We start from the raw sequence: 27165 nt of genomic DNA, 5'->3' as shown, positions 1-27165 counted from the left end.
ATGCAGAGACCTTGCCAAGGGGCACTCAAGCTTTGTTAGAGGAAAAAGCAAGGTTGTTCATAATAGTAATTGATACATATCCTGGTATCTTTGACATCAAACAAGTTTGCAAGACTGAATTCAGGATAAAGAGGTGAGAAATAAAGATTAACCCTTATTGAAATGAAAAAAATCTGATGAAGACAAATTTAAATGTTTCTAAAGATTATTTATGTAAACAAAGTATCAGCAAAAACAGCAGAATATGAATGAAGGTAACTCTATTTGTCTTTTCAAGATAAATTATCACAGGGACAGGCAGCAGAATGAAGACCCTATAATCCAAGTGGAAACAGTCAGTGACTGGCTACACTACTTAAATTCACAAAATTCCATGGGTCTGGATTGCATCCATCCAAGGGTACTGACAGAGTTGCTGGGAGTAGCAGCTCCCAAGCAGCTCCCAGTAGTAGCACCAAGCCCCTTTCAATCATTTACCAGCAGTCCTGGATAAACAGGAAGACCCCAGGTGACTGGAAATGAGAAAATGTAAGACCAATCTACAAGAATGACCAGGAGGAGTGAATTACAGGCCTGGCAGTCTGATCTTGCTGCTGGGAATGGCTAAGAAGTAGATTGTCTAGAATGCCATCAAATGGCTCGTGTAGAGGATCAGTCTTGGATAGATTGGATATTAGGAAATATTTCTTAACTGAAAGGGTGGTCAAGCATGGAGACAGGCTGCCCAGGAAAGTGATAGAATAACCAGCTCTGGAAATGTTAAAAAAATACCTAGATGTGGTACTTGGGGACATGTTTTAGTGGTGAAGATGGAAGTGTCAGGTTAATGGTCGGACTTGATCTTTGAGGTCCTTTCCAACCTTACCAATTCTACTATTCAATAGGCAGATTATCTTAAATTTTGACATCTCTACTTTAAATGACCTTTACCATTGTAAAACAAAAATATTTTCCTCTCTAAATCATTGGCAGCAGAGAGTTGAGGCACAAAATATATGTATCAGATACATTAAAAAACAAAAACCCAAAACAGAACAAAACAAAACAAAAACAAACAAAGCAAAACAAAACAAAAAACCAAAACAAAACACCAAGAAAAGAAGAAGAAAAATAAGACAAACATTACACAAACAGTCAAAGATATGTCCAGAGCGACTCAAAATGTTAACTTCAGCTTCAAGTAGGAGTCTGGAAGTTGTGCACAAAACCACTTACATGAGAGCTATGTAAATAAGAATAAGCTTATCCAGAACAGATGATAAGCATAAGTCAAGTGAGAGTGGTGATCTAAGAGATTTGTTTCTGTCAAATATTCCTGATGTTCTATTTTCTTTTAATTTAAAAGTGGTGAAGAAAAAATGTTATACAGAGTTTTGTGCCAGAAGGTATAAAACAGAAGGTATATTATATTCAGTCTGCCCCTGCTTTGAAGCCTTCAAAAAAATAAAAAAAATCCAGATGCTGGCTTCAAGGCACCAGCTGTTCTCCCTTGGGTTTATATTCAAGACTTTTGATGCCACCTGTGTCCAATAGTGTTTTGGTCTCTGTGATGACATGGAGGACTTTCTTCTCAGCTGTGTAGACAATATCAGTTTGTGCAGTGCTGAAGCATGAACAACTCTTGTGAAAAAGCGTTTCATTTAGAAATTATAGAAACATGCTCTATTAGTTTCATAGTAGACAGAGTTCAGTTTACAATTCAGGTAAAAATGAAAATTCAATCTTAATAATAAATATGTATAAGAGATTTGAAATATCTCCTACTCCATGTGATACTATCATAATATTTTTTAGATTTCCTTACTTATAAAAATTTGGGCAAGGTCAAACAAAATGTGTGCAAACAATCCATATTACTTTCATTTATATATCCCAATTCCACAACTGTTATGGGTCTGACATTATTGGTGTCAATCCCAAACCTCCCTTCTTCCTCCCATACTTCCAGCGCAGATTCTCTACAATCTTTAGTGCCTATGTAGCATCTTGTGTGACTTATTTGAACCTCTTCAGAGTTTTCTTAGTATCATCCTTCCCAATATAAAACCTTGCTCATTATACCAACAATTCTTAAAAAAAAAATCTTCCATATCCGTGAGGAAGGATCCTTTCTGTTTCAATCAGTATTGCATTAAGGTGGTCCAGAGACTATCCATTATATCGTCTTTGTGGAAGTTTTTCCTTACTTTGTTCAGTCCACCTTCTAGTATAAAGCAGGAAAGCAGGGGAGAAAGTTCAGATAGACCTGTTTAGTGAGCTTGGGTTGCTGAACTCAGAGATGGTCTCAGCCTGAGCCATCACTTTTGGTGTGATCTGACCCCGACAGCTGGAACGGAACTGAGTAAAACAGAAGAGTTGATAGTAGGGCTGAGTGGCATTTTTGCATAGTTCCTCTTTTATTTTTATTATTTTTTCCTGTACTACAGAAAAAGGATGGGCAAGGAATATAGGGGTCCTGCCTTTTCTTCCCCCAACTTAACAGCTGTTGGTGACAATGCAGTACATTTTCTACTAGCCCTTTGTTATGATCAATTAGGTAGAACTGATTTCTACCTTATGCATATTTTATTTATGTAGGAATAAACAGATCTGGACAATCTGCAGAGTCATAACCTGTAAAGAGTGAGACTTATAAGTCTCATTCAGAATTATAGGTTGACATTAGTGAAATTCCAGATAATTTATCCCAGCATAAGTGGGCACAGAGAGTTTTTTTTCAGCCCATCATGTTTGAAGCTATCTCTTCCAGTTAGATGCTGACAAGTTAATGGCCATTGTAACTCATCTAGATGCATTGTGTAGGGAAAGTGTACCCATCAGGAGCAAAGACAGGTTCCCATCCTGAGACATAGGCACAAATTGATGTCAGCAGGGCAGGGATAAAGAGTCACCACACTACTCTGAATTGCTGAGCATGACTAATAAATCAAACTTGCATAGTTTGTAATTTGTCAAATAATTTAAGCCACAGCAAAATACTTGTCATAATTTTGATAAAGGTGCAATTTTATTGCCTCCTGATACCAGCAGATTAGTTCCTGTTTACACCGTGATGACCTTTGACAGCCCTTTGCCCCAGAAGAGCCCTTCTAAATTAGTGATGCTTCTCACACATGCTCTTGGGATTTGTTCATGGCTGATCTCTGCTGTTAAGTTCTGTTCTGTTGCAGAGCCTACCCAGATGTACAAAGATATTTGGCATTATACAAGAGCTCCCAGCTGACTTTAAATTCAGATCAGGTCTGTTACTCAAATGTAGATTTTTCCATTCATGTTGGTGAAGGGCATATGCACCTGTTTTATAGTTTGTAGTTATAATAACAGCATCAAGATAAAATACATGTTGATAATTAGTGCACTGCTAAGAATTTGATTAATAGGATGTAAAAACTTAAATGCAATTAGAAATAAAAACAAATCAAAAGACATCTATTTGAGATAGGCAGAAGTACATTATCAAAAAAGTCAAAATGGATATTGACTTTCAGCAATGAAGGGTTTTCTAGAATACTTATCTTTTATTATTTAATAATAATGTTTAGTTCTATTGCCCATTAAATAAATATTACAAGTCCTAAACATTAAAAGTTTGAAAGCCTTGTATCTTATGTGCTAAAGAATTACAGTAGAGAAGTCACTAGTCATATGGTTTACATAATTATTCAAATTATTCACACAAAATTTTAAATGCAGCATACTAGAAACATTTAGTGTATTATAATACCTGATTTACTGTCATATCAACAAAATTCATAAATAAAGTTTCAGTGCATTTGTTATATTTGGCTTGAAGCAAATTTCACAGCTTGCATATCCATACTGCAATCATCTATTTTCTTTCCTCATACAAGCAATTAAATAAAGACTCATCGTCCTAGTACCAATTGAAGGTAAATAGTCATAGATTTTTCTTTTCATTATTTTCTTTCCTTTTTAGCTTTAAATGCACATACTTTTACTCCTACATGCAACTGGAACAGCCTGTTTTGCAGTTAATTTGCTGGATATTTTTGATTTTCTAATATAAAACTTCACAAAATGCTTTTCACCCTTGATTAAGCACTTTCAATATAGAAATAAAATTAAATGAGGAAAAAAGAATTCCTGGCAAAGTATTTAATTAACTGTTTTTACTGTCATCACACAATGGGGACCTAAATAGACTGGAATGTGAACAGGGAATACAGAACAATGCCTTAAAACACAAAAGCTGTGATTATTTTAGATACTTATCTGCTACTGAGCTGTCAGGAGGAATTAAGATGAATTTTTCATAAAGAAAACACTAAAATACTTGAACTACTAAAATTTAAGAAAGTATTTGCTTAAACATAAAATATCTATAAGGTATATCAGATATGATAAGTAATGTTACAAAACCTTATGTTGTTTCTATTTTTATTAAAAAGACACGTATCTTGCAAAAATAGTCATTAAAAGGGTGTCAAAGTTTCATTTTTGCAACATAATTAATATTCTAGCCAACACTAGCAAATTTAAATCTGTGTAAGTATTCTTGAGCATTTACATGCAACCACAAATAATGACCCTTCCAGCAAGTTTTATGAATAAAGAATAGACCAGTTATTTCTGTAACAAATCCTTTTATTCTGATTTCATTCTTAATTTAATTGCTAACTTCCCTATATCTTATTTAGTTTTCACTAGGTTCTGTCTAATGAGTTAGGATGAGTTATCACAGAAAGTGTCATAAATACGAAAATGTGTGGAAAATGTTAAAAGCCTAGCAGTTGTTGTTGGACAAGTCATCTTCTAACATTTAATTATGGAAATATCTGATAGTATGAGAGATGATTTTAGTCACAGTTGTAGCTGTTTTAATTATAATGTGGAAAAATTTGGGTTGAAACTGTCCTTATACAAAGTTTAACAAATACCTCCCAATGAAGCACTGTGTCATCTTGCTGAGCTTTGGCTACCTGTTAGACTAGCAAGTCTTCACTATGGAGACCCTGGCTTGGGGAAGTTAAGATGTGAGCCAAAGCTAATTTAAATCAAAAGAGAAAATCCTATTGACTTCAGTGGGCTCAAGTCCTTGGAGAGCAGCCTAAAGGACCCCAATGTAAGCCAGCTTGGCCACAGCATCCACTTCTGTCCAGGCTGGAGCTGTTGTTTTCCTGGAGAATCATCTAGCTGGCACTCACAAGGCAGTTGGCACTGGAATTGTGAGACAGGGTAATTTTGTCAGTTTTCTTGCATAAACAATAAAAGAAATATATCAAAAACCTGATGAATTGCTTCCTTGTTTTATATGCTTCAGGTTATAAACTCTTTTCAGTTACCTAAACTCTTCAGATGGTTGGACCTTGCTCCTTTTTGCCTTTGTTTGATAGATTTGTTCTGGTCATCTCAAACTGCTTGTTGTTTAGACATAATAATAGACTAAAATGACTTATCAGCACAACCAGAAAGATATACGCTAGTCACATGTGGTAGCATGTTGGAACTCAAAATGTCTCTCAGACATTTTTAGAGGTTCCAGGCTTTGGTCAGAAGCATTTTAGACCCTGACAGGCAGCTGGAAACAGCTGTGATTTTGAGTTTGAGCCATGGAATGAGTTACCAACTTTGAAGGTGGAACAAGCAGTCACAAAGGGTTAGATACTATAGTAAAAGTAGTTACAAAGTAGAGAGGAAAATTTTTTAATAGTGTACAGGGGGGTTTTAGCAACTGTACAGGGGGGTTTTTACTTTGTACATGAGGGTCAGAAGTTCTAAGATGGAGGAAAGTGGGCTGGTCCTGTTCTTCCTCCTTCTTCTTCCTTGCCTCCATGTTCCTGGTGATGCTGGCACTTGTGGATTGGTTTAGAGTAGAAAAGCACTTTGTAATATAGGTAGTAGGTATTGTGGAAAAACTGTAAACATATAATACGTAATATATCATATAAAAGATAGCAGCAGCACTGGGTGGGGGGAGAGAAGCAGACAGCAGACAGAGAGGGTGTCAGGGTGTGTGTGTGCCTCTGCCCAGGCCGCTGACCAAACAGCCGCAGCCCGAGAAGACAATCTTTTAGATAACTCACAATAAACTGCCTTGAGACCAAACAACAAGAGGCTGTGGAGTTTTTCTTTGGAAGCACGGGTTGGAGGAGAGACTTTACCACCACACGAGACCCCTGACCAAGCCCAGGGTTCTCACAATAACAGACTGTTTATTTGTGGATATTCATGGAATCAGACCAAGATTAATATATCTGTCTTTATAAGACGTTACCAAATAGCACCAATCCTAATTTTATAGCTGTTCTGATACAACTGAGGACTCTGTTCCCTAAATCAAACATTGCAATCGACCACGTGGTTCAACTATGCTACAGACTCTGTAATGCTTACATGCTGTAAAATCTTAAAAAAATCTTACCCTGTAGAGAATTAATTCCTTATTTAATAGCATATAGGCACAGCAACATGTGTCCTACCCTTCTTCTTTTCTTCAAATAAAACCTGGTTGTTGTACATATGTACCTAGATGCTTTACCTATTGATAAATACTGATTTTTGCTGGACACTGTTTATATTGGCACTTGCATAAAGGTCTAGTCCAGGGTCTAGATGCAAATGGCTAGGTATTGAATACTGCCTTTCTGAAGACTTTGACATGGAGAACAATATTTGAACTATTTCTCATGCATTTTCAGGTTACAGAAATTGCAAACTGTTTTTTCTTTCTCTCTTATGTTTATGCATCTTGCAGAGACATTCAGCTGTAACATTTTCATCAGTGGTTAATGAGCTGCAGGGCAACCTACTGGCTTTCAGATTCCTCTTTTCTCTCTGTAGCCATTGTACTGCATTTCTCATTTCTTTTCTCATTTCTAAAAACAAGAACTAACACCATGAAAGCTATGAATAATGTAGGTGAAGCTTGGATTGACTTTTCAAATCTTCTCAAGATATGAGAAATTAGGTTTACTTTTTTTGTGTACCTGTTTCCATTTCTTTGCTTTGTCTCTTTTCTGTGTGAGTTCTAAGATACTAGTACTGCCATATTTGTGGAGGCCATCTGTGCATACAGAACCATAGAATCAGAGAATGGCTTGGGTTAGAAGGAATCTCAAAGACCATTTAATTCCAACCACTTGCCATGGGCAGGAACACTTTCCACTAGACCAGGTTGCTCAATGCCCCATCTAACCTGGCCTTGAACACTGCCAGGTATGGGACATATACAACTTCTCTGGGCAACTTCTTCCAGTATCCCACCACCCTCACAGCAAAGAATTTCTTCCTAATATATCACTTTCACTTTGGGAAATTAATTTAAACATCTGAACACGCTGGAATTGGCATAATGATTAACTAATAATGTAAAAACAATATTGTAAGAGAGAGAGAAAGGTTAAATATGCACAAAACCTAAAAATCTCTCATGAACAAGATTGTTGCTTTGGATGTGAAAACTGCCTGGAAGAAATTTCAAAATACTAACACAGTTTTGGCACTTATTAAAAAACAAAACAAAACAAAAAACCCCCAAACAAACAAACAAACAAAAAAACCCAACCAACCAAACAAAAAAAAAAAAAAAATCCAGAAATACAAGTCATGGTGCAAAACTGAAAAAAACAACAAAGGAAGAATGAATGGATTGTAGTCAATCCTTAATTGATTATGTATTTCGAGTAGAACTTCATTAAAAGCATTTCAAATAATTATTCTAACATCAAAATATTAAATAAAAAGATCCAAAAATTAAGGCATGAAATGGCTAAACCCCAAAAATAAGTACAGATATTTTTGTTCAACTCTAGACCAGTTCTAGACTCACAAGAAAACTGCATAGACTAGATAAGAGTAAATACAGCCTAGTGCCAGTATAGTTATTTCTGCAGTCTAGAGCTATAGATGTGTTAAATAAGTTCAAAGAAGTAATGCTGATCAATTTTCTCATATAATGAATTATATAATTTATATAATGAATCATATAATGAATTGTGTAATTATGTAAATTAGTTATAATGACAATAATAAAAAATATCAGAACAATTTAATTACTGAATTGCAAAACATGTTTTAACTTTAAATGAGTTTGCCATAGCAAACTGCTTTAGCAATTGTCTGACTTCATAAAGCATTCTGCAAGTATTTATATAAACAGAAAAAAATCTGGAGGCATTTGAGGTTGAATCACATTGGGTAAAAACCCAATAATCTAGGCTTTCTGGTAATCTCAGAGAGAAGCTTGTTGAGTAAATTCTACAGATGTATACTGAAGTACTATAAGAAGGCATGTGCTAAAATGCTATAGTATTCTAAATTAATGCCACTAATAATGTATGCTAAAACAAGATCTTTTGACCTGTTTTTAGCATCCACTTTTAATACAGAGATGTAGAGACCTCAGACACAGACACCTCTCACCTCTTTTCAGTAATGTCTAATGACAGCAATCTGCTGTAATGCCTATGTTATAGCTTTGAACCAGAATGAATATTAAATTATGAGAAATGGTGAACTGATTATGCTGTCCAACACAAGGATGAAGCAAATCCCACACAGAGTGAGCAAGGTTCGAACAACCAGCTCCTGCTCCAGACCATCTGCTGCTAATCCTTTGTCTTGCTCTTCTGCACAGTCTAACAGGACATCCTCCCTTCCAGTCTTTAGGGCCACATAGGGATTTCTGGCCCAATTTTTGAGCGACATGCTGTGTCTCTTTCATAAAATCTGAGACACTGTGCTGCTACCTCACAGAATCTGAGAAGCTCCATAAGCACCCTCCTGAGGGCACCAATATTTGTATTTCTAATGTGCAACCTACTCACTCACCCACTGACAGTCCTTTCCCAGAACATAAATGAGAAGTCTCTCACTTTCAAATGTAAAAAAATCCATTTCCTGGACTCTTCAGTGTCTTCTGAAAGTTCACTGGTATAGACTATTATTTGGTTTACCCTGGGAGTGGCCTGCTTCAAAGATGATTCTGGGGGAAATAATTCGGGTTATTTTAAACAAAAAGTAATGCTACTCAGCCACATCCCTCTTCGTCCATGCAATTTATTTTACAGCTTGGGTGGTGTTCTCTTTGCAGAAATGAAAAGTTTGAATTTAAGCTCACAATGGAGTCTTTATTTTGAAATAAGTTATGAGATTTTTTTCATTCTGTTGACTATGAATTTCTGCATAAAGTTGAATTTTATGTCATGTAATTGGGCTTCAAGTCCAGTAGAATTTTTAATCATCCAAGTAACTCTAATTATATAAGTGCCTCCTCTAAAATCAATATCATTCCTCACACACCTAAATTGTACCCTTACTTAAGTGCTTTCCTGGATTCAGGCCCAAAATACTGTCATTAGAAAATGTGTCTCTTTGTATTTCAGATAAATGTAACAATAAAGGTGTATTTCTGTAAAAAGCTCACATCTCAGATGCATGCTCATTTTATAAGGTCAGGTTGAGTCAATGGATCACATTAATAAAAATTATAAACAAACAAAGTATAATTCAATATGTCTATTGATTCCCTTTAAATAATTTGAGAAGCCTGTTTTCATTACAAATATGGACATATGTAATTAATATTTTTTCTACATTGTCCTCCATACTTCCATGAATTAATTATAATGGAATTTTATGCAGATTTCATTTAAACTTGAATAAAATTATACAGCTTACTGTTACTGCCTCTTTTGTGAGTCCTAGCAAGAACTGCTGCTTGGCTGGAAGGCAGAACTACAAATTTACATCTTAGAAATAAACAGCTAAAAGTAAACAGAATTAGTAACAATCAAAAGCTATTCTGACTACTGGGATGAGCAAAAAGTATACATGATAAGAGGTTTGCTGCTTGAGGCTGTCTTTTTCATCTTTGCTTTGAATGAAATATTTTAAATTGTTCACATTAGACATGTGGATCTTAAGATTTTTTGCAGGAAAAAAATCAGAAGACTTGAAGCTTTCCCAAATAATTTTAGGAGCACTGGGTTAGAGGATTTCTATAATTGTCTCACTAGTACCTTCCTTTTCACATTTAACCTTTCTCTTCATGCATTGACATCCTACATATCACATGCCATTTTTTTATTCATAAGCTCTTTGTAGATATCTCTGAACTATGTTTTAAACCTTACCTGAATGTGGCCTACTTTCTTAGTTTAAGCATTTGATTTTTGGAACTGTTTTTTCAGACACTCATCTTACAAATCCATAGAATTTTATGACCTGTACATCTACATCAATGACTATTCTCTTCCAACCTACTTCCAAGTGCAAATTTAGCTCATAACTAATTTTTTATTATTATTAAAATGCATAATATCTTCAGACCAGGAAAAAAACTTCTTCTATATCTGACTAAAACATTTTTGCTGTGCAGAAGATCTGCAGTCAAAATCACTTGTGCCTCAGTAAGCTAATTTTAATTTCAGTAAATCTTGGGACCCCATAATCTGGATAGCATTGAAGTGTTTTCCAGAATATTTTATGATCCCAAGGTTAAAAAAAAAAAAGCCAAACATAAAATCCAAACATATTTCTGCTGGAAAATGTCCATTACAGGGGTGCTGGAACAAAGGTCCCTTGTAATACTGATAATTTATAATTCTATGATAGTTTTGTGTCACCACGCTTTCTCTTAACTGTACTTGTGATGATGCCATAAATGATAATTTTATTTGATATTGCTTATTTTCTTAAAAACAATTATAATTTCTTTCAATTATATTGTTGTCCTTCAATTTGCCTCTAATTTCTCTCCAAATCTTGTTTTAATTGTTTTCTGGAAATACTGCTGAGGTAACAAAATCAATTTCTCTAGAGGCCTTTTATTAGGACTTTCAATGTAGCAGTAAAATGTATTTCTCTTCCCTTCAAATTTCTAAAGATTTTGTGTTATTCTAATTTGATTATAATTAGTATTAATTATCAGGAATTACTCAAATAATCATTTTCATAACCTTTAATGATGATTCTATGTCTTCCTGGACTATAAAAGGCAGCAAATTGAATACTTGTCATTTAATGTTATCTGTAACACTAAGGAAATAGTCAATATTTCATTATTATTGTATAAACAGTATTAATTCCTAAGCTAAAAGTAAAAATTGGTCTTGCCTCTTGAGTTTCACATTAATTTTTAACAAATGCTTTAAAAATTATAGAGAGAAATAAGTTTGCATGCATTTAAGATAATTTTGTAGCATGTTTATATCTAAAACATTTTCCTTTTCAGTATTTTATTATTTTCACTAAGTTATTATCTTATTACTAATTACATATTAATCTTAGTTGTAGGTCTTTATAATTTAACTTAGATTAATTAAAAGTGATCTATTAGTCAATTCTAAAGCAATAGATTTTTAAGGTTATTACTTGTATTTGTAGTGTCACAAGTAATACTGTTTTGCTTATGCTCTCAAGACATGACCCTATGTGGAAGAATGACCTTCAGTACTTTTAGTAAGTTGAGGTGTGCTCTGCTATAAACATCTGATGAGAAAAGTTTATGCTGAGATTTTAACAGGCTGACAACATCTTATCTTATAGCTGCACACATGCTTCTTGAAAGCAGGAAAAGCAATTTACCCTCCACTGTGGCTATTTATTAGCTTTTTAATTGTCTTGGACTACCTGTACAAAAAAACATTAAATCATTGCAGAAAACAAAGAATGTGCACGGTGGGTGAGAGCATCTGTGTTGATAATTTCTAAGTAAATAAATATCACCTATTCAAACAAGATTTTGAACACCTGTTCAAGAACAATTTAAGCTAATAGTCTATTCTTGGTCAGTTACTGTGCAAGCACTTGTTGATGGAGTGGATTACTGCGAAGGACAAAGCAGCAATTCCTAGTCACAACTTCTCTCAAGTTTGTGGTAGGAATACTTAGAAATGGGCATATAGATTTGATTCCCTAGAAATAAATTTTGTGTTAGAATAAAAAAATACAGTTTTTGAGAAAAAAAAAAGTTCACTAAAAACAGTAGGGTCTCCTGTTTTTTTCAGTAGGTGCAAAAACCCCTTTATAAAGAACCTGATATGACAGTGTCACAGATGGAGTGACTTCACTCATAAGAGAAAAGTAAAAATATGTTTATTGATGTAAACCAGCAATTTAACCAAGTTTTATAGTAAAAACGACAGTGGTTTAACAATTCAATTCAATGGCAAAGGTATGCTGGATTACTTATTATACAGTCAATAAAGTCAGACAAAATTATCAGGGAAACACACCCTTTGATTCTGGAAGGACACCATTTAATTCTACAGTTCTTCTCAAGGAGGAGTTTGGGTGCAACTGACCCTCTACTATTCTGAAACTTGTTCAATGTTTATGCCTAAAGGTTTATAGGCGCACAATCAATCAATTATATAAGTTAAAATTTCAAATTTTAGTATGCAATAAATCACTTACCAAGGATCTGTTGCAGTGAGAAGTGTCTCAAACTTGAGAAGTAACCTTGGGAGGTACCCCTATTAAGGGGAACATCCTACTGTGCAGTTGACTGTCATGCAAGAGAGCTCAAATATTTATACAGGAAGATAATTGAATTGTAGCCATACCTTCATGCTACCCACAGAAGCTAATTTCTGTCACACTTGGCTTGAGGCAGATCTTGACCAGTGTTATTTTTGGGTAACAAGAGGGGCCTCAGATTGGCTCTTGGCTATTGTGCTGTTATCTGTCTCCCTCACATACACTGTGAGTGTGGTGCGCCCATCACAATTGCTACTGGTGGTTATCACTTGAGCAGAGTTATGGGAAATAAAGGTCAGGTAGAGGGGCAGCACTTTGTCACCCACAAGGAAAGGTTATTGAAATATATCTCTGAAAAGTAGGTTGAAGTATACCCTCTTTGAAGAAAAAGTAGGAATCAGAAATATAAACTTTATGCCTAAACCAATGCTCATGGAAATCAGCAAAAGGGATCTAAGGGATTTGGTTTAAATCCTTGTTAAACAAAGCTAAATTCTTACATGCTTTTAGACTATGGAAGTACAAAGGAACTGAAGCAGATCTCAGGATCTCATACAGTGCTTCTCTACTTTATTTGTAAAACACACTGACTCTTCTCACGCAGGTAAGAAGATCAGTGATAGGAAGTGAACTTGAAAACGGACCAAACCCTGTGAAAAAGTTTCAATAAATAAATCATCTGCTGGCAGATCTCTTGTTCTTCCTTTTGGATGGGACTAGTCAAGGTCTGACATGACCTCAGATTTTATTTGCTTTATGTATGTTTCATTTATTTTAAAATAAACCATAGTGATAATTCTCAAAATATTTTTTTTAAAAGCATGTGGATAATAGACATTAGTTCCTTGGTAGCTAATCCTTGCTTTTTTTTTTTTCTATGGTCTTACTGCTACATCTAACCACGTGAATTTACTTTATCAAAAAGACAAAAATCAAATCTTCTAATTTTTCAGTCTTCAAGGTGCTAGTTCCCAAAGCACCTTAAGGTCATAAGTGCCTGTTTTCCACTGACTGCTAATTGCATTTAAACAGCTGATTTCCCCCTCACAAAGTAGGATGGGGATAATTAACACATTTTACTGAAAATAACACCACAGATCACATACTAAAATACTTTATTAATTACATTTAAGATTTCTTCTGTGTCAGGTTCTTTTATAAGCATTAAATACCTTCAGTCATTATCTGTAACACACACCATTTTATCTAATAAGTTCTCTGCTGTTGCTATAACTAAGATTTTAGCCAGCCTATTGACCTTTAAATTGTGCTGTCCTCCCTTCTCCCTGGAATTGATTTTTTTGTCATGAGTGCTAATTTCATGACAGGGTACTGAAAATACTTCTGAAGGAAATATGAAGAAAATGTTAACTTTTCCAAAGAAAGCATTTTTTTCACAGTCAGAAGCTTTCAGGAGTGAGAAAAGAAGTGATGACTGATGCAATGACTTCAGTAGTTCCTGACAGCTACGTGTTCTGTGACTTATGGTGCTTCTGAAATTAGCTAATTCCCACAACGTTTCTGTGAAGAAATACATACTGTCTTTCTACGATCTGTTATGAGCTTCAACCTACTTTTAATTTTTAAATTGAAGCATATTATTAGTGTGCTCATATTCAAAACCTGTATAGGATATGTTCAGAAATCTTTAAGCAACTTCTAGAAATCCATGTTCAGTTGGGATAGGCCAAAACCAGTTACAATTTGAAGAAGTTTTTGTTTGCATTTTGGAGTCTATATATTTTTTTACAAATTCACATAGAATGCTAAACTTAAAGTTAGTTGTAGGGTGTGTGTGGACAATAATATGCTAAGTTTCATCCATCACATCTCAAATCTTAACATTTACATTAACATTCAAGCCATCCTTTTCTCCCTGGTACTCTAACAGAGAACTATTTATTTTGCTTTCCTTCTTAATTTACTATGTCATGCTTTACAACTAGGTAGTTTCAATAATAAAATATAACATATATTGGAAAATGGAATTAAATTTAACTTTCAAAGCAGGTCCCTCCAAAGGCTGAACAAGTCACATTGTTAAGGATACCTGAGGGATATGATTGTACTTGAGTGCTTGCATTTTAGACAACACTTGTTTGATGGTTTTACCAGCATTAGGCTCATTTTTTAAATGAAAAATTTCTAGCCACATAGCCAAGAAAACTCAGAAGTATTGGCTTTTCAAACTCTAGTGCTTTCTGCCATATTCCCATACCTATTGCGGAAACAAGAATCCTTGCAGACAATGTCAGAAAGTTACTTTGTTACCTGGCACAAGAGATAGGAAACACAGGTAAATTAGGCTTTCATGCTGTGTAAATTGATCTTGAACAGACAGACTTCTCACCGTTTGCTTCATTTTTGTTCAGTAAATAAGGACATTCAGGCTAGTATTTCACTAAAGAGAAGACAACAGGAAAAAAAATTGACCAAATATGAATTATGCAAAACAGTGAAATTTAGAATGCACTCTAGAAAAATGGAGAAGGACAGAGGAGTGATAAAGAAAATTCACAATTTAGAAGTAGCATGTAGCACATTTTTAATTGAATGTCCTAGAAAGATATCTCTATTAAAAAACTACCTATAATGTTAACTAAATATACTTAGAATAATTCATGCATTTGTGAGAAAAAAGAAAATAGTCTTCGATTAAGGAATTAATGTTTCTTTAAAGAAAATCACTGATGAAAAAGGGCATATAATGAGATATTAGAAAATATATACTCAAATAGATATATTAGTATACCTGAAAGAGCAAGCTTAAAATTATAAGTTGGAAATGTGTAAGAATAATTGGATTTGAGAAAGCAAATGGAAATTTGAGTAAATGAGGAGAATATACTTTTAATTTCTAGATTATGGGTACAGAAATAATTGATTTCTTGTTATGTGGGTCTGTTTGTGTATTTTATCTGTACAAGGTGAATTTCTGTTGTGTGTGAATTTACAAAGAAACATCTAGGTTCAGCCTAAAACCAGAATTTTTACACTTAGTAGAGATTAACAGAAAGTAATTCTAATAATTTATTTTATATCCAGTTATCTTGCACTTGATGTAAATAAAAACTTTGCCATTAAGTAGTTTTATTCAGTCTACAGTGAAGAAAAAGGCTTGAATTTCAGTTGCTATATATCATTAAGTCATGCTGGAGCATCATTGTCATGCAGTACAAATTTGAATGACTTCTTTTTTTCCTCATCATAATTTCACACTGTAGTGCCAGAATGATAGACTCATAATGGGCTCCCTATAGACACATACAGAAATCATTTTGTCATGGTTATCTCACCTTGTAACAGCACTGAAAGCGGTTGGTCTCCATGGTCTTGCATTAAGCTGTCACATCATTGTTAAAATCCTCTGTTTCAGGAAATGGTGACAGTACATCTTGAGTGCTGTGAAAAATAACGACTTCATTGCCCATACTCAACGGCTGTGTAAAACCAGATTACTCATTTATTTATATGGGAGGGGAAAACATTTTTCAATAGTAAGGGATTGTAGCAATTAACCATTTTCTTTGCTTGTTTAGCTGTCTCAAATTGATCATACCAACATTTTACAACCCCAGTACTGAATTTTGCAGCAATTTTTTTTTTAAATTTTACTTTAGCTTGCCCTAATTTTCAAGCCATTTAAAATATGCTCTAAAGAAGAATTTTTTACTTATGATTATTTAATTTCTCGTATTAAATACAGCTCTGCTACTCCCCTCAGAGGACACTTAATTTTTAAAATTTTTTTGGTATTAATTTTCCAATTTTTTTTCTTCTTATCCTGACCATAGTGGCACACCAGTTCACAGAAATCCTAGATTGAAGAGGAATTTATTATCCTGCTTCTGTAAGAGAAGAAATCACACTGGTTCAATTCCTTTGGCTCTAAGGTCAAATCTTTTTTTATTTAATAAAAGCTCCCATTTTAATCATGCAACTAGAAAGCAGCATCTTTCTCTACCAGAAAGGTATGATAATGAGCTGGATTATCTTTGAGTACTTAGGAAACAAAATATATTTGGTATATTAATGACACATCTAAGAGTGCTAAAGATAAGTGTATTATCCAGTATGCTCCTTTGCCATTGTAAGTAAAGCAACTCTCCCGGTCAAAGAAATTCAAAATTACATGTTTGGTGCCAATCCAAAATTACATGTTTGGTGCCATAGTCATGGGAAACAATGCAAATGACTGTCCACAATCAATCTGGATAGTGAAGTTTCTTTAAGAACAATCCAGATAAGAGCTCTTACTGTAGTTGGTTATTCCACTTATACCCACCCTTTCAGTGCTATGTCTGCATTGGTTTGATTTTGTGGGAAGCTCAGGCAGAAAGACATACTGCTTCATGTTGAGCTGTTGCTCAAAGTTATCATTCTGGAGCATTACCAGCCACAGTCCCTGTGCATACCCTGGATTTCTTTTTCCCACATATCTCTCTGATCTCCAGGCTTCTGCCACACTTCCAGCACCTTTCTTCCAGTCAAGATCTTCAACTTCTTTGTCACCACCCCTCTTCTCTTCAACACCACTTCATGTTTGCAGGAGCTACTGTTGTTCAGCACCAACTCCCTCTGAAAGCTTGGACTGCCCTCCCCTCCCATTCCCAGTTCTCTCAGTCTCAACATATTATTAAATGGATGATGCTCTCATGGCATTTTTACTGGATTCAAAACATGCAGCCTTTATTTGGTCATGGTATTATCAAAGTTTACAATAAGGCCACACAATGAGTGAAGATAAAATTTGCAGACTTCTGCTTGAGATGTTTGCACACACCCAAATCCCCAATTATCTGCTGTCTGCTAGCATTTATGATTTAAGCTTTCTTTTTCCCCTCTGATAGTCACACTAAGGATTTCTATTTTGATGAATGGTTATCAAATTTTAGGGGTGTCAATCCAACCAGTTTCACTGGGATTCATATTCAGCAACTTTGCCTCTATAAATTATGGAAAATTAGGGAGATTCCGTTATTTCTTTACATGGTAGAATTTATGCAGAATTTGCCAGCAAGAGGCAAAAATTAACATTCAACTTAGTTCAAGCCTAAATGCTATGATCTATTTGTCACTTAGATTTAAGGTTAATCTTCAGATTATTTCTAAACTTCTGTTTGGGTTTTTACTAGTGTAAAAATTATGACCTGGATAGTTTGCTTATAAGGACAGCAAATTTTAATAGACTTAGGAATCTAAGGATATGTGAATTTGTTCATGGACTGCTGAATTATTTAAAATAAATTAACAATGCTCTATGTCCCCCGAGATACTTATCTGGGAAAAATTACATCCGTGTTGTGCATCTACTGGGCAATGAGAATGTCACAGTTTCTTGCATGAGAATGTTAGTCTCTTTGATAGAAAAATGCCCATCTGGTTATTAGAGTCAAGATGTACTATTATTATTTATAATACCATTTCTCCTTTCCATTTCTTTTACAGTGAATTGATCAATAATATTTTGTATTGATGTCAGTTTAAAAGCTGTTAGAAAAATAGAGTAAGACATCTCTACAAAAAAAAAACAACACAAGAATAACCCCTATATGAAGGAAAAGCAGAAACCCAAATGAAAGAATGACAAGTAAAAACATCTTAAATCCTTTTATATTGCCTCTAATGCATTTTCACCAAGGCAAATTTTGACTATATAAAAATTTGTTGTACTTTCTTAAAACTGCTTCCACAAATTCATAATTTTTCCACATAGTTAAGCTATAAATATTGCTATTCTTTTCACTTGAGCTGTTAGTCCTGAAAATCTCAAATGTAAGCAGAGATTCCTCAGGCCTAGAGATATAAATGAAACAATAGCTGTCCCTGTACTACCTGTGATAGCAGGTATGTTTAGCATCTTGGAATAGAGCTCTTTGTCCTGTCATGGCAGCTTTTTATCTGTGGGAGGTATCCAGATGCTGTTCCTTTGCCCTTGGTTTTGATGTAGCTTTACAAATTTGTCTGCTGTAATGACATCCGCTCAAAAAGACAGATACTAATGGTTAAAGAGAAAAAAAAGGGGGGAAAATGAGGGAAGTTTTTTTTACAGGGATGGAAAAAAAAAACACTCCAATGCTTTTTATCTTTAAACAAAAATTCCATGCGGCATTAGAAAATTAGAATAGATTGAAAGAAAAGCTTGGGATATCTCCTGCTGTAGCATTAGGAAAATCAGCAAGCCTCGGCTTGCACAGTTTTTTATACAATCATCCTGTCAGAGGACAGAGGTTTTCTATTCAGGCCCACTATGTTTTGTATGTTTTGTGTTACTAGCATCACCCACCTTCAAGTCTGTCTTAATTTTTCTCTGCAAAGACAAATCAAACAAGTGTGTTGTTGTTTTGGTTTTTTAAATAATGGAATAGCTGTACTCTCTGCTATATATTTGTTCTTAAATCCTATTGAAATTTGTTCCGCAGTCTTCCACTGGCTGTCAAGAAAGCTTTATCTCCTGTACAAATAATTCTGACACTTGTACAAGATAATTTTAATGTGGCTGTTCTCTCTTTGTTCTGAAATTTTCTGCCTTTTTTTTTTTTTTTATATTAAGTTCAGACTACTGAAGGCTAAAAAAATAAGAATATTAGATGAAAGCCTGTTATAGATGCAGGGTGGTTTACAAGAGACAAGATAAATAAATTATGGATATCCCCCTTCTCTTCTTCACCCCATGGAAATAGTAATGGCCTAACCTTTAATGGCCAGATGTAAAACAAATCATCTATATGCAGATTTAGAACACTGAACCATCTGGTAGATGAGATTTGTTCTTTAACTCTCCTAGATTAATCTAGGTCAGTGGAATTTCATAAAAGCATAACAGTTTGCTATATTATATCTCTTGCATGACTATTTTTTCCTTCTTAATACTTGAATCCACCTAGTATGCATATAACCACAAACCATATTAAAAGAGCAATTAAGATTTCAATATGTGGAAAGGCAAGAATTAATGTTGCTAGTGTGATTTCCTGTACCATCTCTGTTCCTCTCTGTGTAAATGCACTATTATCTGAAGTTGAACTATTTATTTTTGCTTATATTATGTTGTTTCTATACATGTACTCCAATACCCCTACATGTCAGCTAAACTCCAGAATACTTAGTGTGTCTTCTGTTTAGAGGATTATTTAAGATTTTAGATTAAGTGGTAATAACTTCTTTCTCTGCTTTTTGCTGGATTATAGCAACTGGGGAGACTTTATTGACAATAATATTGGGTGTAGTGATAGTTCAATTATAAATGTAATCTTAATTTTTTGACAATTTTTTAAAATCACATTTGGGCTACTAACATGTGTTCTTAATACAAAGCTAGCATGATATCTTATGAAAATTGTTTTGTAAGGAATTTTATAACCTCCCTTTAATTTTAAATGCTATCACAATTCATATATGCAAATTTGAGAAGCTCATGAGAATGATGAGTACTTCTAGAATAACCTCTCATGAATGTGTGTACTGGTAGAATCTCTTTGTTGATAAAGTTTTCTACTAGGTAATTTAAATTTGTTTGTGGCAATGTCACTTTTTACCTGTGATACTTAGTCTTTAACGTAAACAGTTGTTCACATTTTTTGGCAATTTTTCTCTTTGACAAAGCTAATAGAAACCCTCATGTCTCCTTTCAGCCTACATTTCACTACACCAGACAAACTAGAATTTCTGAGTCCTCTGTTCTGTGACAGGCTTTCTATTTCCCTGGTCGTTTTACCAGTCTGTTTTGCAGGCTTTGGATTTTGTTATAGAACCATAGAACAACCCAGCTGGAAGGGGACCTCAGGAGTTCACTTTGTCCAACCTTTGATTAGAAAGGGAGCCTAGGGGAGAGTATCTAGCACCCTGTCCAACTGCCTCTTGAAAACCTCCAGTGATGGTGAAACTACTGTGTCCCTTGGGAAGCTGGTCCAAAAGGTTCTCACTGTAAGACACATCTCTCTTACATATTTTTGAAAAAGCAATGCTTTTCTCTAATGAGACCCTTTCTATTGTTTTGTTTTGTTTTCTATTTCAATTTTGCAATTGAAATAGAAAATTCTGTGGCATTTGTCTGCCAAAAATCCAACCATCTCTAGGGACTGTGCTGCTGTTTAACCTCTGAGAAGGTTTTTAATAAAGTAATGATCTTCCTTTGGAACAAAGACATAAAAAAAATGTGATCTCAACAAGCAGAGTTCACACATCATTACTTGAGGTGTAGATAGTTCAGTTTTCCAACGTGCCTTATTTTTCAATGCATAACCTGTGTGCAAGAGTTTCACATATAATCTACCTTAGTAACTGGCTTAACTTGACTTTTTAAGAGTTGAGACTTTAAAGATTGCAACATAAAATATTTTTCAGTTTTATGCTTTCATCCTTGAAAAATGTCTAGGAGTCTTACCACTATGTAAAATTATTACTTGGAGGTAGAGTGCACTCAAACCCCTAGATGATCCTAGACCACATTTGTATTGGTAAAATTTAGTAGAAGCTAATAGATCCATACAAAAGCTAGACATATGTTGTTTCATTTTTACAAACACGTGTATTATTAAAAATAGAATTTAATTGCAAGATTTCTTGCCATTAATGAATAAGGATTAGATCTAGTAGATTTAAGGGGGAGGATGTGTCCCACTTTTCTGACATATTCGTAATCCAGATTCCCTTTTCTTTCATTGAGAACTTTCTGCTAAGAATCAGAATGTGGAATCATTCTCAGGTATCAAATATTAGAACTTATATTTATTTCATATTTCTATTATAACAAATGATTTTTTTTAGATTTGACCTAGAGTTTCTAGAGTTATTTATGACACACAGAAAATATTTTTCCTTATATATGATTTATTCCTTAATTTTAGGCTACAGGAAAGAAAATAACATTGAGGCTTTTACATACAAAATATGCTTATGATTCAGATAACTGCATATCTATTTTAAGAAAATATCTACAACTCTATGAAAATTATTTTTGAAACAACTTCATATATGTAAAAGAGTCCTACAAACAGTGTTGTTTTCACAAAATTACTTCACAGTAAATCTTTTTACTTTTCTTCAGTGTTTATGTTTTATCTTACAATTATATTAGAAACGGAAACTATGATAAGTGCCAGTGGAAATAAAGATCTTGTCCTCATCTGAGGAGAAAGTCCAAATAAAGAGTTATAAAGCTTGAGAGCTGAAAGTATTTACTGCAGTGTGAGTGTTGACAAAAAATAATGAAATTATATCCTTAGTAAAAAATTATGTTTTTCCAGTTCTGACCCCAGAAACTCTGAGTTATGAATTTCTTCCTTGCAATAATTGAAGCAAGATAATTTAATACTTCTAATTCATCTTTCAGTTGTATTAGCATTTTCAGTGTAGGGAAAGTTGTGTAACAGCTGCATCATCTATTATGTGCTCTGATGATAACTATTTGCCACTCAGTGAAGGCAATAACAAAATATTTTTGGAGAGCATAATTTGTTTACCTTCTTTTTATGCTAATATAAACCCACTATTACTTATGATAAACTTCAAATTATTTGTGATATGATATGATAAAGTACAGTACTCTATAGAATAATATAGTAATGTTCTACACATGAATATTATATGTATATAATAGAATTTTATATTATTTTTAAGGGGCACTCTAGATTAAACCACAAATAATATCAATACATTTTTTCATAAAAGATTCCCATAAATGTTTTCTCAACTATTTGAAAGAACTTATATATGGGACACATGCCTTTTCATTTGACTGTATGGAAATATTTATTCAGGAGTAGGCATCTCTCTGATATAATTCATTATTGGCTAATGGAGAGAGGAGCTAAATGGATGAAGGAATGGAATTTTTTCCTGGTTCATAGAGCACTGTGTTGGCTCTGTCAAAGTCATCTTATGAGATAAGAGGGTAGAGCACAAAGATTTGGAGCACACATACAGTGAAATTTATTTTCATATTTTCGAATTTATGGAACTTATTTACTTGTATCATATTAAAAATGCAAAAATATTTTTACTAATTTCTTTTATTTTTGTTGTCTAATTGAATATTATTATATCACAAGTAATTAAGTATGAATACATGGATTATAATGTAGCTAAAAGTATTCCTCAACTCATTCTTGATTTAAAAATAACACAAATTAAGCCTTTTTTCCCTCATGTTCTTTCGGCCTGTCAAGTGAGTTATTTGATCTTTGTGAAAAACGTGACATTTGTTGGTATATTGATCAGCAAGAAAAAAATATAATCAAAGTATATTATATTATATTATATTATATTATATTATATTATATTATATTATATTATATTATATTTTTATTTTATTTTATTTATAATATTTATTTTATTATATTTATTATATTTTATCATATTTATTATATTTATCATATTTATCATATTTATTATATTTATCATATTTATTATATTTATTATATTAATAAATCAACCTCAACAGAAACAATTTAGGAAAAATACAAACAACATTTAAATTATTTTCTGTCCGTAGGACATTTTATGCTGAATATGTGACAAGAAGAAATAAAATTCTATCAATATATTTTCCTTTCAGCTTTTTCAGAGTGGATAATTCACACCATATGCACCAAATTCTATTAAAATCAGATTCTATTTATGCCTTTAATTTCTTCCATTCCAATCCATAAATTTATAAAACATCAATGAAATAAACTGTGTAATGAAAAACTTTATAAATTAGCTTCTGATACCTGCAGCTCTGTATTTGCCCCTGTGATATTTGCCCTTGACTGCTAGTCCTGCTGTAACAGAAATCACCAGAATGCCAGGTGCAACCGCTGGATATTTCCATTGCTCCCGAGAAAGGGTGACCCGGTCACAGCTCGTCACAGGGAGTTGTTGCAGCATCACTGCCAGACGTGCTGAGCGCTGGCAGCTCTTGAGTCACTGCTCACATTTCATCCTGCTTCACATGGTAGGATCAAAATGTGGGCATTTTTCTGATCATGAAGTGGCAGCAGTAGTTCCTAAAACATTTTAACACTATCAGCAAGACCTATAATAATGCTAAGTATTTATTTCAAAAATGACTTAATATGCTTCCCAGTAGCTCCTTTAAGAAGCACTCTACAAGGTATTGCTTTCAAAAATAATTTATGAATAGGCATAATGGCTAAAAAAAAAACAGCTTGAAAAAGTTTTCTTTTTCCTTTTTTAAGAATGAAGTGCTGTTCTCTGTCCTTCTGTACTTGTTAATTTTCTGTCCTTATAATGAAAAAACAAAAACAAAACCAACCCAACAAACCTTATTTAGACTAGATTTCAGATAGTCAGGTTTCCAATCTCAATTAATTTCTAGCTAGATATCTAGTTCTCAGTAATAGGTGCTAGAAGCTAAGAATTTCAAAAGAACCCCATTTCTAGAGAATTATTCTAACTTGTTAAAACTTAAAAAAAAAAATCTGTAACAAATAAATTGAAGTAGGTTGCAAGCTATGATTAACCACTTTTGTTTTTATAGAGGTCATAATGCTCTCAACTACTGGCAAAAGGAGTGTTTCCTGCAATTTTTTTTTAATACACTTGCATGCAAAACAGCTTTTTATACTAATTTTCCTCTTATCTGAATTTTACATTTCAAGCATATAAAGTATGAGCTTATTTTATTGATGTCAGTAATTTTCTAAACTCCCCCCCCACTCCCACAAAGCTTCTTCGACATTGAGTATCATTAAAACAAATAAAACTATATAGGTCTTGGTTCACATTATATGCCCCTTAGAATAATTCTTCATCATACTTCAGATTAAATCTTGCACCTTTAGTTGCTATTTATGAAAATACCAATTCACCTTGTCTTCATCCTATTTATGAAAATACCAATTCACCTTGTCTTCATCTAGCACATATAACTTAAGGGCAAGTGGGTAACTCTGCCCTGTTTCCCTACAATGAAAGCTAATTTATTACTTTTTTTTTTCTTTGTAGATCAACTAAACAATTTCTATCCCTGTGTTCCTCTCCTGACAGGACCCCCTTGCAATCCCTACTGCTGGTGCTGCAGCACCTGTGCCCTGTACAGTGTCTCAAAGTACCTCTAAGAAATGAAAAAACTGAGCTACTTTTTATTTATGCAAGTTGAATTAGTCTTCAGGTTTTTGTTTTAATGATGTACACCTTCTGTCTTTCAGAAACAAACCAAACAGCCTTATGCACCATAATTGGACTGTGCATTTACATGACCTGAGGCCTGACTTGCACAGCACATCTTTGCTATGCCTCAATATATTTGTACTCTGTATTTGTTCACTCTTCACAATAATAAGGCAAACATGGATAGAATATAATTGATGCACTATTTCTCATATTTATGTCGCAAAATTTAAGAAAAGGTTTAGTGGAATGTGCCCCTGGCAGAGGGCTTAAGACTAGTTAGACTTTAAAGTCAGTCCAACCCAAAATGTTCTGGGATTATATAATAAAAAATACTAAAATTACTCTAATACAAAAAAAAACACTTGAAAATCTCTACCTTCTTTTCTTACAGCTATGAATGTCTTCTTGCATTCTGGAAGCATTTCCTGCTTCATTTATTGCTTTATTCCATCAATAAAGATGCATTTGTAATATTGAATAAGAAATGAATAAAATTTCACTCTTTGTAAATAAAATGCAGAAACTCTGACTTAAATTTTCCTTTTCCAGGGGAATATGGATGGTAAGATCTCTGGGTTTTAATTAAATAACACCGTTTGAAATACATGTTTAATAATAATAGCATACATAATGTCAGAGAAAATCAAATCTTATCTTTCTTCATTTGCAGGTTTTTCAGGCCAGTACTGTGAAACAGAAATGAATGAGTGTGATTCAGCTCCCTGCTTGAATGGTGCTGTTTGTCAGAATGATGTCAACAGTTATGATTGTTTTTGCCCTGAAGGTAAGTTGTTCAAAATAATTTATTTTTATTATCTTTGATGATTTTCAAAACTGCCTGCAGTTTACAAAACATCTTGACAGTCTTCAAGTTGTCATTAAAATTTCCTTTCTATGAAATTCGTTCATTCCTTTCCAAAGTCTTGGCATCTTTGTCCACCAAGTCAACATGTGTACCCAAATAACCATGATCGTTAAGATCAAATTAAGAATGGAGATAGATATACTCCTAAATCCTACCTTTTTTCAGACAGAACATAATGGTTTTAGCAAAGTTTGAAGTAGTGGAGAAAACACAAATGAGCAGTACATGAATTCCATGGAAAATATAATCATTAAGCTTACAAAAATATTTATAACTTCATTAATAATATGCATATTTCTCACTGATCATAGCACATAGCAAGCTACAATGGTCATAATGACTTTTATAGGCCATCATTAAAAAATCTATTAGAACTTTCACAGCCAAAAATAATATGATTTTCAGCACTTGTGGTCTATTTATTTAAAAATGCACACTGGTCTTTGTCAGTAGTAATGTATGAAAAAAATAGTGATTTCAGTAAAAATTCAGTCAAAGAAAAACTAAAATTTTTTAAAGCACTTAAAATGACAGTTATTTCTGAAATGCTTTCACAAATGGGTTCCTTATGAATATTTTTAAATGGATTTTTACTTTAAAAAAAGGCTGTAATTTATAACCTGGTCTGTTCTGTATTTTCATTTTTTTTAAATGTCAAACTTCAAATTCTACTATTTTCTAAATATGGGCTCATGTTAGCTGATTTCATAGCTGACAATATTTCAGTTTTGTATATATTAATGCAGGCATCCTAGTGGTGATAACTTCAGAAACTCATCACAAGAGATGAAATTGCCACAAATAATTCTCATAAGTATGGTCTATGTCATTAGTTAGCTTAAATTAGAAGCCAAAACAGATATTGGAAGGTAGCTGAAAATTAACCTTGGAAAAGATCATTTTGCTGTTTAATCCTGCCTGACCAGTTTATACAAAAATAAATCTTGGCATCCACATTGATAATTTTGTGGCTTACATGTTACCTGTGAGACATGGGTCTGATTAAACTTTAAATGCAAATAAGAACTGTTATTTAATGCATTATTAATGAATTAAGGGTAATTCTCAAGTTTTACGACTTAAGGATCAGTGGAAATTGGTTCCATGGTCACTTTGAGAAATTATAGTAATATTGCTTGCACTGAGGGTACCAATAGCTTACTATTAGTCATGGTCTTCCTGCAGCCATGGCCTGTGACAGCACTAATGACACTCATTTTGTAGCATGACCATGAATCAGAATACCTTTACAAGAGCATGAAATGTCAGATATCAGAGAGGAGATTTTCTAGTAATTTAAACTACAAAAAAAAACATTGTTGGACCTCTGAGTTTGCCAAAAGTCACTATGACATAAGAAACTGGGGTTGTTTAGTCTGGAGAAGAGTAGGTTCAGGGGAACCTCACTGCTCTCTGTAACTGCCTGAAAGGAGGTTTTATTGAGGTGGGGTCTGTCTCTCCTGCCATGCCTCTAGTGAAAGGATGAGAGGAAATGGGCCTAAATTGTATCAGTGGAGGCTCAGATTAGATATTAATAGCTAAGAACAAATCATTGAAAGAGTGGTTAGACACTGGAATAACTTTCCAGGGAGGTAAGTCACCATCTCTGGAAGAGCTACAGAGGTGTCTGGATGTGTCACTTGGGGAGATGGTTCAGGGGTGGTTGTGGTGATGCAGGGTTGCCAGTTAGACTGGATGATCTGGAAAACCTCTTGCAACCTTGATGATTTTGGGGTTCT

General features: G+C 33.8%; 1 protein-coding gene across 1 annotated transcript in view; it reads left to right on the top strand.

The window, feature by feature from the left end:
* LOC110468097 (protein eyes shut homolog) overlaps nucleotides 1–27165 on the top strand; it is a 386727-nt gene that overhangs the window by 101717 nt on the left and 257845 nt on the right. The window contains exon 8 of the mRNA XM_085574727.1: nucleotides 25232–25345. Within this exon, the coding sequence (XP_085430853.1) occupies nucleotides 25232–25345 (114 nt within the window). The remainder of the gene's footprint in view (nucleotides 1–25231; nucleotides 25346–27165) is intronic.

The sequence above is a fragment of the Lonchura striata genome, chromosome 3, assembly GCF_050655825.1.
Source record: "Lonchura striata isolate lonStrDom1 chromosome 3, ASM5065582v1, whole genome shotgun sequence".
Lineage (NCBI taxonomy): Eukaryota > Metazoa > Chordata > Aves > Passeriformes > Estrildidae > Lonchura > Lonchura striata.
The sequence above is the reverse complement of the archived record's forward strand: the minus strand, read 5'-3'. Positions and strand labels throughout refer to the sequence as shown.